General features: G+C 37.6%; 1 protein-coding gene across 1 annotated transcript; it reads right to left on the reverse strand.

The window, feature by feature from the left end:
- Positions 1–3,264: 3,264 nt before the first annotated feature.
- Positions 3,265–9,254, reverse strand: LOC139940759 (uncharacterized). The gene is made up of 4 exons (XM_071937136.1): positions 8,986–9,254; positions 7,642–8,139; positions 6,485–6,610; positions 3,265–6,105 (listed from the first exon to the last, which is right to left on the reverse strand). Exons 1-4 carry the CDS (start codon positions 9,037–9,039, stop codon positions 5,611–5,613), a joined length of 1,173 nt encoding a protein of 390 aa, XP_071793237.1. The 5' UTR covers positions 9,040–9,254; the 3' UTR covers positions 3,265–5,610.
- Positions 9,255–16,052: the final 6,798 nt, after the last annotated feature.

The following is a 16,052-nucleotide window of genomic DNA, read 5'->3' on the forward strand; positions in this document are numbered from 1 at the left end:
TTTGTACTCAATAATAACAGTGTACACTTAGCCAGTATTTCCTATACTTACTCATAAACTCGTCATCGGCTTCACTTTTATTGACATCACTTTGCAAAATAAGTTTTCACGAACTCACTTTTTACTCATGTAATCTACCCTGTCAAAGCTCTTACCACCTAGTATGTACGTACGTATATGTGTCGGTACGCACGTGTTTACCTTTGTGTGTATATGTATATACAACTTTTTCATGTATACTCTCCCAGAGCCCCGCGCGAAAACTTGAATTTCATATCCGACGGCTGATTTATGTGTCTGTATCTGGGGCGTGTGTGTGTGTGTGTGTGTATGTGTCAACAGAGGGCGGTATTCAAAAACACCGTTATATTATTATCCCTCCCGACACATCCTGCTCGCATCCGCCGATGCGATCGGTGTTATTGGGTATTCCCCATGGATATATTTTTTTTTCCCCGCAATTATTGTTTAGGCCACACAAGGTGTAAAATGTACCGATAATTTAAGATGTTCGTCAGTGCTTTAATTGAGAGTAGGCATGCCTGAAGGGCGACGATCTTATTTTTTCAACAAACTGATTTCTCTAACATTAATTATAGCAATTAGTTGGGGAGATTTTGTGCCCCCCCCAAAAAAAAAAAAAAAAAAATTGTTATAATAGTTAACAGGATATCCCCATTGAACAAGGGTTTATTTATGTTATAAAAATAGTTCTGAGGGTTTGCGAATTTACATCTTGTACAAAATGTTGTATTTCCTCTTCAAAGTTTAAATCTAAACTCTCGGTTGATGTCACTTTTCCTTTTCGGGTTCATATGACGACACGTGACCAATTTGGTTTCATTTTGACGCTATGTCCTTCTTTTTATGTTAAGGTCAATTCTCTTACCAGAACACTGCAATCATGTAAGATAATCCTGTATGTAAATATTTCCGCCATGATTCATTACGATTAACTTGTAACTATAATCTCCTAATGCGGACCTTGCAGCTTTAGGGAGAAAACCCCAAGATAGTCCCTGCATAGAAATGAGTTTCAAAGGAAAGAACACTACATTCTGAATTGATTTTTTTCCAAACTAAATTTCAGGTATAAGAAGTTTTTCAATTTCTATAGTTGCTTTTATTGTGTAGAGGAACCAATTCCATTCAATTATTGCGAACATTGTTTTGGGAAGGTAAAACATTGTGAGAAACGGCTCCCTCTGATGTAACAAAGTTTTTGAAAAAGACTCATAATTTTTCACTCAAAATGAAGACTTCAGCTGAAGGTTACTATGCATCTGAAAGCAAACAAGGTGTGCAACAAGGCTGTTTTTTCTTTCAATATTCTCTTGCAAACTTCGATGACCAAAATTATTGAGCAAATTATTTTCACGGGTTTGTTATTAAAATGTATGCATGATGTTGGGACGAAGTGAGAGTACTGGTCTTTGATAATCTTTAGACGTGTCCAGTGCCATTAGTTAATAAACTTCCAAAGCAGACAGTGTGCAAAACAAAACAAAACTAAAATATCATCAAAAATACACTAAAAAATGTGTAAGTATATTACAGCTTTTTACAGAAAAAGGGGAATTAATAATTGACTCTTGTTAGTTTTATCATCTGCTCAATTTGGGGGGAGTCCTGATGCCCGTCGCGTTATTCTCCCTACAAAATAAAATGAATGTATTGCCTTTTTATGAAATGAAAAAGGCAATACATTCATTTTATTTGGAGGGAGCGCGATGGGCCACAGGACTCCCCCAAAGTGAGCAGATCGGTTCGCAGATTGCATAACAATCGGAATGCCCCCTCTTTAACGTTACAGATTGGGCCAAGATTGTTAGAAAATGCCAAAGAGGAAATCCTCACTGCAATACAGTTAAGGAAATAAATCTATAGATAGAATTCAAAAGAAGGGAAGTCTTTGTATTATTGCAAGCGGCTCTTTTAGTGTTGGCCTATACATGTATAGGGAAGTCATTGACCATTATTTGCCAACGGATGACATCATTGCTCGAAACTAATCGGGGAAAATGTGAGAAAGAACTGGACTTTTTTTAAAATACCTTTTGACAGGAGATTTATATATGGCATCGAAATTAATCTTTTTACTGTGAATACAGATGTTCTATCCTGTAAAAGTTTCATATTCATTACTCATCAAGCTTATTGGGAAAAGGGGAAAAATCTTAGAGCATCTTGGTTTTCGAGGGGGCGGGGTGGGGTTGGGGGTCACGTTAATCCACTTGTACATGTGCTTAAACTATTTTCGTGAAATTGTTTTACTCACTTCTCAACAAACTACTGCAATATTTGAAGGGAAGCTTTCTACCACCATTATCTTAAAGGCAGTGGACACTATTGGTAGTTACTCAAAATAATTATTAGCATAAAACCTTTCTTGGTGACGAGTAATGGGGAGAGGTTGATAGTATAAAACATTGTGAGAAACGACTCCCTCTGAAGTGCCATAGTTTTCGAGAAAGAAGTAATTTTCCACGAATTTTATTTCGCGACCTCAGATTTAGAACTTGAGGTCTCGAAATCAACCATCTAAACGTACAAAACTTCGTGTGACAAGGGTTATTTTTCTTTCATTATTATCTCGCAACTTCGATGACCGATTGAGCTCAAATTTTCACAGGTTAGTTATTTTATGCATATGTTGATACACCAACTGTGAATGCTAGTCTTTGACAATTACCAATAGTGTCCACTGCCTTTAATATCCTTAAAGGATTTTGGTACTTCCTGTAACACTAAACACAATGTCCACAGATTTAAACTTACCGTTTGAAGATATTGATAGTCCTTAAAATTTAATTTGCTGAGGTAGTGTAGGTTTTGAGAAATTAGTTAAGCAATGTCAAGAAAGTACGTTTTTACATGCTAAAATAATTTTCGTCTCATGAGACGAACATTATTTTCATGACATTATTTAACTCATTTCTCAAAAACTGCAGTACCTCAGCAAGTAATATTTTCAGGGAAGCTTTCTACTATCATTATCTTTTAACTGTGTAGTTTATTGTATGTCTGTGGACATTGTTTTTTTTGTTCTCCTACATAAAGTACCCAAACTCAATCCAAGTCATAGGCCACTATAGTGCACAATTTTTGCGCTGATATTGGTTTATCTGAAAAACACAAATATAGCTTTATATACAAAAAGACCCTAATATTTCTGCATATTTCTTACAAGCCGTATCCCACCATTACGCCACTCATGTTATGATTTAATGTATTTAACGAGAACAAACAGACAAAGACGCGATATTTATGTTTGGTGCTTTTTATTATTTGATTGGAAACTTTGCACGAAGCGATATATTATCAGAATCTCATATTATTGCACAACGTAGGGACACATTTTAGAGGGCAATCACCTGCAATTCTTCAGCCAGTGTTTTGCGGTTTTATTGTGGATACTATTGAAGACAAATATTCGAAAAAAATGAATACAGCTGATTAGCTCATTGTGGCTGAACATATACATGTATGCACCAACATCAATTATTAGCTTTTTGGGTAAACAAACAAATAATCCAGAAACAAATTTAGAAACAGTTTTGTTTAATGAATTGCAGCTGTTCCTTTTTTGTTTGAATTTGACTTCAACACATAACGATCAAAATATATATATTTTTTAATGTACAATTTCTCTCAGTACACAACTTTTTAGTTGAAATATAATAAATAGAAAGCTTTTATACATAAACACTTTACAGTGCAATAAATAGAAAAACCTTAAAATAAATACTTTACAGCAATACAAAAGAATAATTTTAATACAAACAGTTCTACAACGTTAAAAGTAATTGAACTTTTACAATAACATTTTCTGGCAGCTTTTAGTCTGAACTTGAATTCAACACAAAATTTCAACAATAACATCAATAACAAAACAATAAATAAAAGTTTCTTGCTAAATTCTAGTTCTTTTTCAAATATAAGTTTGGAAAAAAAATTGTTACAAATTAATAATACAATTTCTTTCATCCAATAACTTTTTCATCCATAAAATAGAAAGCCTTTTCATTTTACTTTGTAACAGATATAAAACATTTACAACACACCTTTTATAGTGCAATAAATAGAAAACCTTTTTATAAATAATACTTTACAATGTAATATATTTTTACGAAAAAAATTTTCCTGAATAAATATTTTGTGTTATTCAAGCCTGCTTGAAAATGATACCATACTGCGTGTATATTATACGCTTCTTAAGAAAGCATTCATACTTTAAAGGTATTATACCGGATGGGTAAGGATACAAACATTGTTGTTAAATTTTAGCATACAATCTGGATGATTTTGAAAAACAATTTTTGAACGAAATATTTCCCTCTGAAATGAAGTCATAAACTGTATATGAATACCTACAAAAACACAACAGGTCATTTCTGTTTTACAACCTAAATTAATAACTTTTTATAAATATATTTTCACAACAGCCCAAGTTTGAACAGGTTTTGTTATTTCACGAAAACATGAACACTGTCTCTGACTATTTTGTCACCTCCACTAATCATGCATAATACCTTTAAAAAATGTAAAATTAAATAAAGTTCAAAATCTGAAAGACCATTTGCTTTAAAAACTATACCAGTGGCAATCCTCCAGAAAAAACAATCCACTCTGAAGAACTGTCAGAGTTAGGAAAACGCCATTTGAGAGACCCAACAAATTACCGCTGCATATTTTCATTGCCTGGTGTAGACCCAATTCAACCAGATGTCATGAACATAACAATCGCTACTCTCCTGCCATTTTGGGAGTCAGTGTTACTGTACCACAGCTTCCAGGTGTGTTTGAGGTTAAAGCAAATGCAGTTTGATGCACACCATATCTATACAGGGCTATATGAATTACAAAATGGCAGGTAATTTGGCAGATTACTGTTGCAGAGTGAAGGGAGTTATTTCATTACATATCAAACCCAACAGGATGTGTAATGTGAATAGGAAACAAGAAGAAATGTGAAAACCCTGAAAAGGTGAAACCACATGCAACCAGGCAGGGACTGAAGACTCAATCCACAATCCAAGGTTCTGGCCCTAGGTTGGATTCAAATCGGGGTCCACAGAGGTGAAAGGCAGGGGAGGTATCCCACAGAGCCAACCTGTGTCTTAACAAGAGCCAAATACTCAATTTCATACAGCACAACAATTCAACCTAAGATGAGGTGTCCCAAATGAAGAAGTGGTTTACATTGTGACATTAAACTTTTCCACTGAATTATGACCAAATCAATCATAGCTCCTAATGAAATCAAGACAAGATTCTCCAAAAGCATAATCAGTTTAATATAGCAGTCCTTAACAGAGTCAATCACAACATGCAGTATACTTTGAATGGTTAAGCTTAGCTCAGTAGTCATGCAAGCTGTTAGTTTATTAAACACTTGCTCCAGATGTATTTTATTTTCTTTGGCACTTGGTACAACACTTAATTTATTTTCCACCATCATCTCTTAAGTCCAGTGACAACCCCGAGTGCAGCGTTCTAGTATTTTTTGCAGTGGGGCCCCGAGGCCTGGGTGGTTAAATACTCGAGGTAAATGACCTGGAGGTCAATGACCTGGGGTCAACGACCTAATCAAGTGGATTAATGTTCATTTCAATACCTCTCATCATCAATTGATGCTGGTTCCTCCTCCTTTCTCCCAATGCATACCTCAATGTGCTCCAGCAGCTTAGCGTGGCCCTCTACCGAAAACTCCTTTAAACACTGAGGGCACTTCAAAGTCTTCTCCAGGACCTCTCTGGGTTCCATGATGCAGCCCTGTCTTGAGGACACGCCTGAAAGAGATACAGCAGCGCCTGAGCTGGTAGTGGTTTCAAAAGTCTCCCCTTCTGTGATTTCTGGGGTAGCTACTGAAGAGTTGGATAGAGATTCGCTGATGCCATCAACTTCTACATCACTTGGCAAAGTGGATCTATAATCTGGGACATCCCACCCTCTGCCACCGACTCTTGCACTCTGTTCATTCGGGAGGTACTTTCTGTAGAAGTGATTGGGTTTTGAGGGAGCTCCTGTGTAGTTAGCATAGTGATGAGTATGCTTTGAAGGTCTGTCAAGCAGCCATTGAGTTTCTGCCACTAGTTCGTTAACCTAGGATAATAAAAAATATTTGCTGTTAGTAAAAAAGCTGTCCGTGATGTTGAAGCAAAGATAAGAAATAGCCAGTATGTACAACAGCTTCCTACCGACAATCTTTTCTAAAGCGAATACACACAATTCATGGGGCCACAAGGAAGGGAATAGAATTTTAACATCATGAGGTTTGAGACTTGTAATTTTTCACCACTTAAATGAGGTCTCTAAAAAATTGGTACATCACCAAACTAAGGGACCATGGATAAATTAAGAACGCGGACGCCCTCAGGAAGACTCGTTCCAGAATGCGGTTGTTCCAAAATTGACACATGGCATTCCAAGGATGCACTAGATTTTTAGATTGACTAAGGGTTTTAGATTTCTAAAGACTTACCTCTGCACGAAGAGCTGAAATAGTAATTTCTGCATCATCAAGACGTCCTCTCAATCGCAGTTTCTCTGTCTTGACTTTCTCAGAATCGGCCCTCTCTTGTCTGAAGTCGTCCATGCAAGCTTCAATCTAGAATACAAACAAAGAAGAAAGTTAGAAGCAGGTCATTCATAATCATTATACTCTGCAGAAATATTTCCCAATTTAAATACTTCAAAAGATGATAAAAGTGATCTGCCATAAGCTTGATTTCCACAATCAAATTAAGCATAAATTAATCTTGGCACAAAATCACTGACAAAATTTTGAACTGATTTGGGGTTGAACAAAGAAAAAATGACAAGAGCAGGAATGGGAGACATTGAGGCGCTTGGTGGCAGCAGACTTACCAGGTAAATTTCCATTGTTTACGTAGTTCTGAGCTTGCGCACATTACCGAGAACAATGGATTTTACCTGGTAAGTCTGCTGCCACCAAGTGTCCTGAAAGTCTCCCATTGAACCAATGTTCTTTGGGTTAATGTACTGGTGCTCTTCTGACTGAGCTATCTACCACTGCTTTGGGGGTTATCCTATTTTGTCAATATTTTGTAAAATACAAAAATGTTTAAAAAATGTTTTCCTTGAAATTCTGTGCACAAAACATCTTAAACCGAGTTATATTTCATCAAGAGTTTACAGTCACAACACAAACATGGAGTTGCACTTGAAAAAAATAATCAAAATGTCTACAATCTCGTCCAAAACACTTGGGCCACATTACAAATAACCATGCCATCCCCATTCCCTCAATGTTGCTAAATGCCAGCTAGAGCACAGACTGCGCAGTGAGAGCCAACATTGACAGGGGGGTGGGGCCCAATGAGATATAGCCAGGATTGTAGTCTGGAAATGATCAGAAATTTGATGGTCTAAGTTAGGAAGCGTCTCAAAAGTCGGGCACGTTCCTAGCGCAAAAGAACGTTCCTGCGGGCATATGCCCGCGATCCAATGGATTGCGGGCATATGCCTGCAGGATCGCAACATCATGACAAAGTATACGCGGAGCGTTCCAAAAGACCGGTCCTGTGGAACGGACAAAAGCGGCGGGGATACTCTTGCGATCCAAAATGAACGTTCCTACCGTTCCGACTTTTGATACGCTCCCTTAGATTAACATACCTGGGCTTTGAAGATGGATATTCTCTCCTCTTCATTCCTCCTTCTCTTGGATTCACTTCTCTGCAAGGATGCAATGTACTCATTAAGACGTTCAATTTCATCTTTAAGTGTGTATAACTCTTTCTCCTTCACAGCCATTCTTGCATCCATACCTACATCCTGACCAGTAGACGAGGAGGATGCAGCGCAAAACTGCTTCTCAGAGTTCGCAAGTTTCTCCTGCGAGACCTGTCTCTGCAGCTCGGAGACGCTCTTTTTCGTGGAGGAAAGTTTACTAAGGAGTTCGTTGTTTGCCGCGTGAAGTTTATTGATGTACGCGTCACGTTGCTCATCATATCTCTGCCAGTTTCTGTTCATGTCGATAACTTCCTTGAGTTGAGAGATGAGCCGTTTGTTTTCCCGCTCAAGCTGAGCCGTCTGGCGCTGACTTATTTGGAGTTGATCGATCGATATCATGTTGGGCAGGAATTTTACCGAGTACTCTTCTGAAGGGTTCCTCTAAAACCAAACAAAGCCAGATAGATTTTGATTAAATCAAGGTTTATAGACCATGCATGATACTCAGCATAGCAATAGTGTATTTCATTACTTTTGCGGTACTAGATATAGTACAGTAGTAGTACCATATTGGCATAAAGTGACAGTGCACATGTGAACATAGTCCCTCATCCATGCGCCCTGCAAGCCAAACCCTAGTTTTTTGTTACACACAATATTATTTCTACACCCCTACTTCCTGTCCAACACATGTTTCTAACCAATTAACCATAACAATATTGGACGTGAACTGAATATGAGGGTTTGTCAATATGGGTGTGGGAATATATAATTCCACCAACTTCCTAACCCTAAACTCCCACCCAAACAATCAAGGGTTGGACTCCTCCGTTGAGTGGCACTATCAATCATCTATGAAGAGGTACTAGTAGGCATGGAACAAGTGGCTTATGCTTTCCAACTATCCTGCAAAAACGTCCAGGAAAAAAATGTTGTGCCCATCTGCGCGCACCAAGAAAGAGCGAAATGCAAATTTAATGTTAACAACAAATAACGCGTAGGCTACGTCACAGAGAGTACCAGTAGTCGCAGCAGAGCACCAGGCCAGTACAAAGAACTATTGGTCTACCCCCACACTTTTTTAAATACAACAAGATTATATCCCTGAATTTCTACCTCCATTATGTCATGTCATGTCAGATATTTATCATAACTACACTCGAATATCATACTCGAACATCAGAAATAAATCATCGTCCGTCGTCACTGTCGTAAGGATAGGTAGAAATTTAGGGAGGCTGTTTTTTTTAATTCTAACTTTAGATTTAGAATGATAACAATTCTTACCAGTTCGCCATTGACAGTCGACGTAGCAACGTCCTTTCCTAGTGTCGGACACATTGTCGATATATAAAGTAGGTTCTAGGCCTAGTTGTAAAAGCTTGTAGTCACCGAGAGAACTTAGGTTTATATTTATTACTGTTTTGTTTACAGTTTACAAACTGTGTCGCACAAACACCGACCGATGTATTTATACGAAAAATGTACGTGTACGTGACGTAGCAACCCGGTTACATTCGCTAATGTATGTGAGAATGTGCGAGACGCTCGTACACACAGCATTAAATATCACGACTTGGCTATTATTGGCTCTCTGCTATGGTGATGACGTAGTTTCTATTACGGGGCGGTTTCTATGGTGGCCCCGAAGGGACATCGCATAACGCAAACATCCAGAAACTGCTAGTGCTACTATACTTACTGTAATATTGCGCAACAAGTTTCGTTCAATTACTTTGACTATTGAGGAAGGAAATACACCTTCCTTCATGCTTTGACACATGTATCATGAATTGTTTAATTTGGAATAAGCTGTCAAAATGCAATTCTTTACAATCATAAACTAGAGATTGACACATCAGACTATTTTTGAGGGTCAGTTTCAATTTACATTTCATTTTGGTTTCTTAATTTCATACGGGAGCAAATTGCTCATCTTAAACTTCAAACTGCTTAATTTCAATTTTTTTTTTAATTAGGCCTTTCGGACATGAAACGCTCAGTTGTTTGAAAGATGTGTGAGCAATAAACACCGTGAGGCATCTCATTCGCAACTCACACACTCTATATATATACCGCATGCAACTTATTTATAATTGAAGCGAAAACATACCTTCTGGTTTCTTGAGTCCGGAGAAAATATGATAAGATGAAAAGGTGTTTTTATCGGTTCTGGTATAGGTGAGAAAGACAACTGATCCTCTCAACAAATTTAATGTTGTGATGTCTCATTTTGTCGTCTATATGGGTGGGGTAGGAGCGAGATGAGCGATGAAAAATGATAACTAAGAAATGACTAAACTCACACCAAAACTTTTCCATTGACTCGTGACTCAATATTTCCCCAGATTTATCCCGAAAAGTCAACAATAATTCAAGCACTTACAACTTATCCAAAATAAATCACAATCTTCAAAGTTGTTTTATAAAGTTCCTCGCCTTTTGATTCAAAGGAAAGAATAATCGGTTGTTGTCTATAAAAGAACCCTTAAAAAAAACTTCTTGTAAATTACCACCACCCACAAGTTGGGTCAGAAACATAACTTATATAATAATGGGTAATTTTTACACTCTTTTGTAAAGGGGGAGGGTTGACCCTCCCCCTCCCTCCCCCTCCGCTCAAGACACTGGTATGACGGGTTAACATTTTTTGTTAATTTATTGGAAGTTTAAAGTCAAATCACAGGTAAAAGAAATACATACCAACTCTTTAAAATACTTTGGCATTGAGTCTACATATACCGGATAGAACCGCCTTCAGACGCGACTTGAAACGCCCCCGCCAACCCCCACAGTTCCAGTTACTAAAACACCCTTGTGTCGCAACGTCACAACGGAAGTTTTTGCCAAGGTTGGAATGTACGGAAAACCTTTACAGGCAGTGGACACTATTGTTAATTGCTCACAATAATTATCATCATAACACCTTTCTTGATTACGAGTAATGGGAAAGGTTGATAGTATGAAACATTGTGAGAAACTGCTCCCTCTGAAGTGAAGTAGTTTTCGAGAAAGAAGTAATTTTCCACGAATTTGATTTCGAGACCTCAAGTTTAGAATTTGAGGAAAGCACACAACTTCATGTGACAATGGTGTTTTTTCTTTCATTATTATCTCGCAACTTTGATGACTGATTGAGCTCAAATTTTCACAGGTTTGTTATTTTATGTACATGTTGATATACACCAAGTGAGAAGACTGGTTTTTGACAATTACCGATAGTTTCCAGTGTCTTTAATTACATCAACCGTATATGGCTACTGTTTGTACCATTGTGGCACACAACATTCAAAGTAACAGTTGAACTTGTTTGAAACATACCAATCGTTTGTAGGTATTTCATATTAAAAGTTTGCAGAAAAAGTTGAACTAATGATTAACACATTAATTCTGTTTCTAGGATTGAGTGTTTTACTTTAACTCGGCCGGCCATGCCAACCAATCGGTTTGTTTACCAACAATGGAAAGGTCTATAGTTATTCCATGGTTATTCTAATATAAACTCGCCTGAGTAAATAAAACAACACAGAATTGAACACAATACAATGCACGCCCATAGGACGCACCCAAGAATAATATAATAGGCTTCAGTTTAAATACCATTCGTGCCAAAGGGACAGAGTCACGTCAACAATTTTGGTGGTTGTAGTGGTTTTTTTAAAGAACCTGAAACCACCCAAAAGTGTTTTAAGCATGAAATTCACCTATACTGCAAATAGTTTATATTCTGTGTTCGACGTGGAGGAACACGTAAGACATGTAATGCTAACAAACAATGTTGGTAGAAAGGCTCCGATGTTTGATGAATCGTCTTCAAGTTGTGACATCACAATTTTCTATACTCTTACATGTGAGAGGGGGTGTCGCATGCAATTATGCCCTCTATGCAATACTATCTATACGGAGGACACTATTGCATATGCAATAGCGGACAGTATTGCATGGCGGACACAAATGCATCTGACAAGGGCGCACACATCACTCTAAACTTCCTATCCATGATAACCAAATGCTAAAACACTTCAAGTAGCACTTTAAACATACTTTAAAGGTCTCTCAGTCTCTTGAAATTGATAGGCTTATATTTTCAAAAAACTAAACTTCATATTTTTTATGTTTTGCAAGTCAGCCGTGTGTACATATTCATTAATGTTGCTAAAAATAAGCCTATCTCCTGAACACGCCCGAAAGTGCTTTAAAATTCCCAAACTGACTTTTGCCAGTTGCCATGAGCACTATACTATCTTGTCTACGCCTAATTAAGACCAACATTACAAATCTCTAGAACTAATTATTAAACTATAGAGACTCAATTAAGTGTAAGTCATTTCTACAAAATGGCGGCGACCCAATATTTAAAATTTGTGCATCATTATGTTTGTTGTAGAGGTCCCTAAGTGAATCTGGTTTCAGGTAACGAACCTTCATCAGTGTGCCTGTTGTTGTCTTCTTTGTTCCAAGTCCAACAAATTCGGGAAATTATCACTTTCATGCACTCCCGTTTTTTACGCTTTTTATTTTGGTTCAACAGCAAACTAAAGGTAACATCTATAGTGGACTCGGACTGGGAAAGGACAACAATGACACAGACCAGAGCAAAAGAAACGTTCCTATTATACTGCAATTATCATCTGATTGTTGTGGGTGTTTTGGGGTGTGTGATTTGGGGTGTGTTGTGTTTTTTATTGAATCATTTATCTATAATAGCTGGTCGTTTGATAGAACGCTATTATCATTGAATAATTCAATTAAATTTAATTAAAACTCATCACAATTAGTTCAGTCCAACCTCATGAACATTTGAAATTACATAAATCAAAATAGATGAATTTAAAGAACTAACTGAAATGCATTTTTTTAAAGTTATATAAAGGCAGAAAGGTAAATTAGTTGGGCTTGTGGTGAGATGCCTGATTGATCGACAAACAGATTAATTATGATTAATAATTGATAAACGATAAACACGAAATCACGAGACCCATGCATGACCGTGTCACCGTGATACCGTGTACGTGACTTGGCTTTTCCGCTAAGCCATCTTTAGAACTGGTTTTATTTGTTCTCTGCTGATTTCGCAATCGCATGCAATATTATTCAGAGAACTTTGACTGCGTCACTAATTGTGTAAAGGGATCACAACAAAAGTACGATCGATAACTGGTTATAAACGGGTGAAGACAGAAACAAAATACCGTTTCTCGCTCCCGTTGCTTCCATTTTTCACGACCGCCTATGGAAAATCAACCAGACATAGCCCAGGGGATCGCCCATCTTGGATTTCAAAATGGAAAAAAATAAATAATACTTCCATAGTTTCCGCCTTCCCTTTTCAAAAGAACCCGGACGCGAAACTGTTTTTTATTTTACCTGGCCCCACGTACGCCTCACCTGAGGGAGCCAGGGACAAAGGTTTCCATAAAGTGGACACAGAGCCAAAAATGGTTTAGCCTCCACAGTTGGCTGAGCGCCAAAATATATTATAATAATAAAAATACACATTTTTTTATAATTTTATATATTTCAGGCCTCGATTTTATTGGATAGGCCTTCATGTTATTATTTGATTTGGCTGCATTTGATTTGTGATTATTAAAAAACTAAAGGGCCTAGAATGGCACTTCCACTCTGCTGGTAGCTGTGTGAAAACACTGCATGGGACCATGGGACACTGTGCCACTGGTTAGAGAAGTATATGGGTCCTTGCTTTTTGGTGGTGTTTTACCCCCAAAGTACATGTAGGCCCGTCATAAGATGCTGGGCAAAAAAACAAGTTAACTCCGCCCGGAGTGTTTTTAGAAGACAGTTGCTCATGCTTAAGGGGCATCTACAATATAATCAATGTTTATTTAAACGTTGATTTGATTTCCTTTCGAAGTTGTGGGTGGGTCAATTTCTTCCTCCATCGTCAAAAGAAATACACTTAAAATCGAGAATCAGGGGTTTTGTTTTTTGAAATACATAATTATACAAACGAAAAACAAGAAGACAAAACACCCAACTGGCAAAATTCTCATCATTCTTGAATAAGGTAGAAATTCTACATCCACGACTACCTACATGACTAAACTAAATGGCACTCTTGAGATGAGGGGAATGGGTGAAGGGTCCTTGTTGAAGCACGACGCAGGGCATGCGTCAACATGAATTGCATATTCATGCCATTTGCCCTACTCTCTGCGCCATCCCTGTCTGGACACAATCCATCAGTCACTTCAGGAACCGGTTTTAAAATACCGTTTCCAAAGATACTATACATGCATTCCACGAACTGATAACAATGTATGCGAGTGCGTCACACAAGAGGAAACTACCACGCACAAAACTACGGAAGCTGAAAGTGGGCATCTACTTTTTCGACAACTTCCATGATGGTGTAGTGCTTTAATTTACATTGGAAACACTGAAACGACATCAACTCTTTCTACGCGTTGGGTGGTTCTGAAAGAAAACAGCTGTGGTACAACTCCGATAAATACATATTGTCGATATTGTACATTATCACATGAAGTAGACTTAAGAAAGAAAAAAAAAAACATAAAATGTCTATCTACGCGGACAACATTGGTACTTTAACACGAACGAACTTGTTGTTCACGAGAAAGTAGTGGAAAGGAAAAATAGAGTTCTTTTTCAAACATCGGGTTTAGACACGCGAGATCACCAACAAAGCTCATTGTTTTAATACTATTTCTCAAAAACCGCTGTATTTCAAGCAAAAACAAATTTCAGTTTTCCACCATGACAATCTACAGGTAAACTTTTACCTTACCAATGTTGTGATCCTTAGAGTGTCATGGCCGAGTGGTTAAGAGCATCGAATGGTGCGTTTTCACCGGAGTGTGGGTTCGAATCCCGGTCACGACACTTGTGTCCTTGAGCAAGATACTTTACTATAATTGCTTCTCTTCACCCAGGAGTATAAATGGGTACCTGCGAGGGTAGAGGTTGATATTGTGAATGAAAAAGCCTTTGGAGCGATATAAACTGTTGCCCAGGTTGTATACTCCCAAGAGAGCTAAGAAACATTAAAAAGGGATGTTATTGGCCCTATGACCAGGGCACTAATGTAAAGCGCTTAGAGAATTAAGTGTTAGTTATTAGGCGCTATATAAATCGAAAGTTATTATTATTATATCCTTTATAGTGCAAGTAACTTGCAGTCTTTGATAGTTAAACATTGTTTATTGACCCCTTGCACAACGCGCAACGCACTTGGGCCGCTCCGCCATTTTGGAGCCGAATTGTATATATTGTAGATGCATGCATGACGCGCAATTTGTCGAGCTGCATTTTGCGTCTGCAAGGGGCCAATGGGTGCATGGTACTTATCGGGATTGCCGTGCTTTGGTGGTGAAGTCAAGCTCATTCCGTACACACTTCAAAGCTACCTCAGCTTATAAAAAACAGTCCATCGTCCTCCTTCGCAACCGCGTCAGTTGGAAAGTAAACCAGGAACATCTGGGAAACAAAATCGCTATATCTTTTAAAATGCTTTTTTTTTTTATTTTTAGATTGTCCTAACTGCGTACAATCAAAGAGAAAGGAGTTGAATGTTCTTTCTTCAACAGTTAATAAAAGGTTTCTCTAAAACGTTGTTTGAAGTGACGGCCCTTTCCGGACACCTCTGATACAAACCGAAGTTAGGATAATATTTTATGTCTTGAAAACTCTCGAGGTAAACTTACACACTTGCTTTTAAGTATTTTGTGTTCAAGTACAAATACGTATACAAAAATTATGGGAAATGTACCAATGAACGTCAACCTTTTGATGTAACTGGAAAAGTTAACCAAGCTTTAAAGCAACCAGCGTTTCCTGCAACCGTCCATCTTTTGTCTTCGTAGCACACAGCTATAGGTTACCGTTAACGCCAATAAGCTCCACGCTCTAACAAAAAAATGGAGATATCAAAAGTTCTAATCGTCAAATAAAGTCAATAGAAGGCAATAGCATTTTGCTGTTCAATTTTTGTTACAAATATTAGCTCAATGATCGCATTAGAATATCATATTATAGTTCAATCCAACAAATTATTGTGTGTTTAATGTGCCATCTGGGGTTCAAACATAGAGAAACACTTTTTATCATAATTATAACTCGGGAAAGTACTGAGTATACAGTGCTTACACATGTCGGTGTATATGGGCAAAACCAAATGAATAAAACAACAAAAGTGTAAACTGCCAATTTTCCTTTGCAGCGGATGAAATGATAAGATAATTAGCTTACAAGTTCGAAAAATGAAAGTAATAATCTCAAAAGAGATATCAACAAAGACATACAAGATGATGTGAGAACAATATCAACATTTACACCCTTTTTAATTTATCGATCAACCAATGTGTGATCTAAAA

The sequence above is a fragment of the Asterias amurensis genome, chromosome 8 (genome assembly GCF_032118995.1).
Source record: "Asterias amurensis chromosome 8, ASM3211899v1".
Taxonomy (NCBI): Eukaryota; Metazoa; Echinodermata; class Asteroidea; order Forcipulatida; family Asteriidae; genus Asterias; species Asterias amurensis.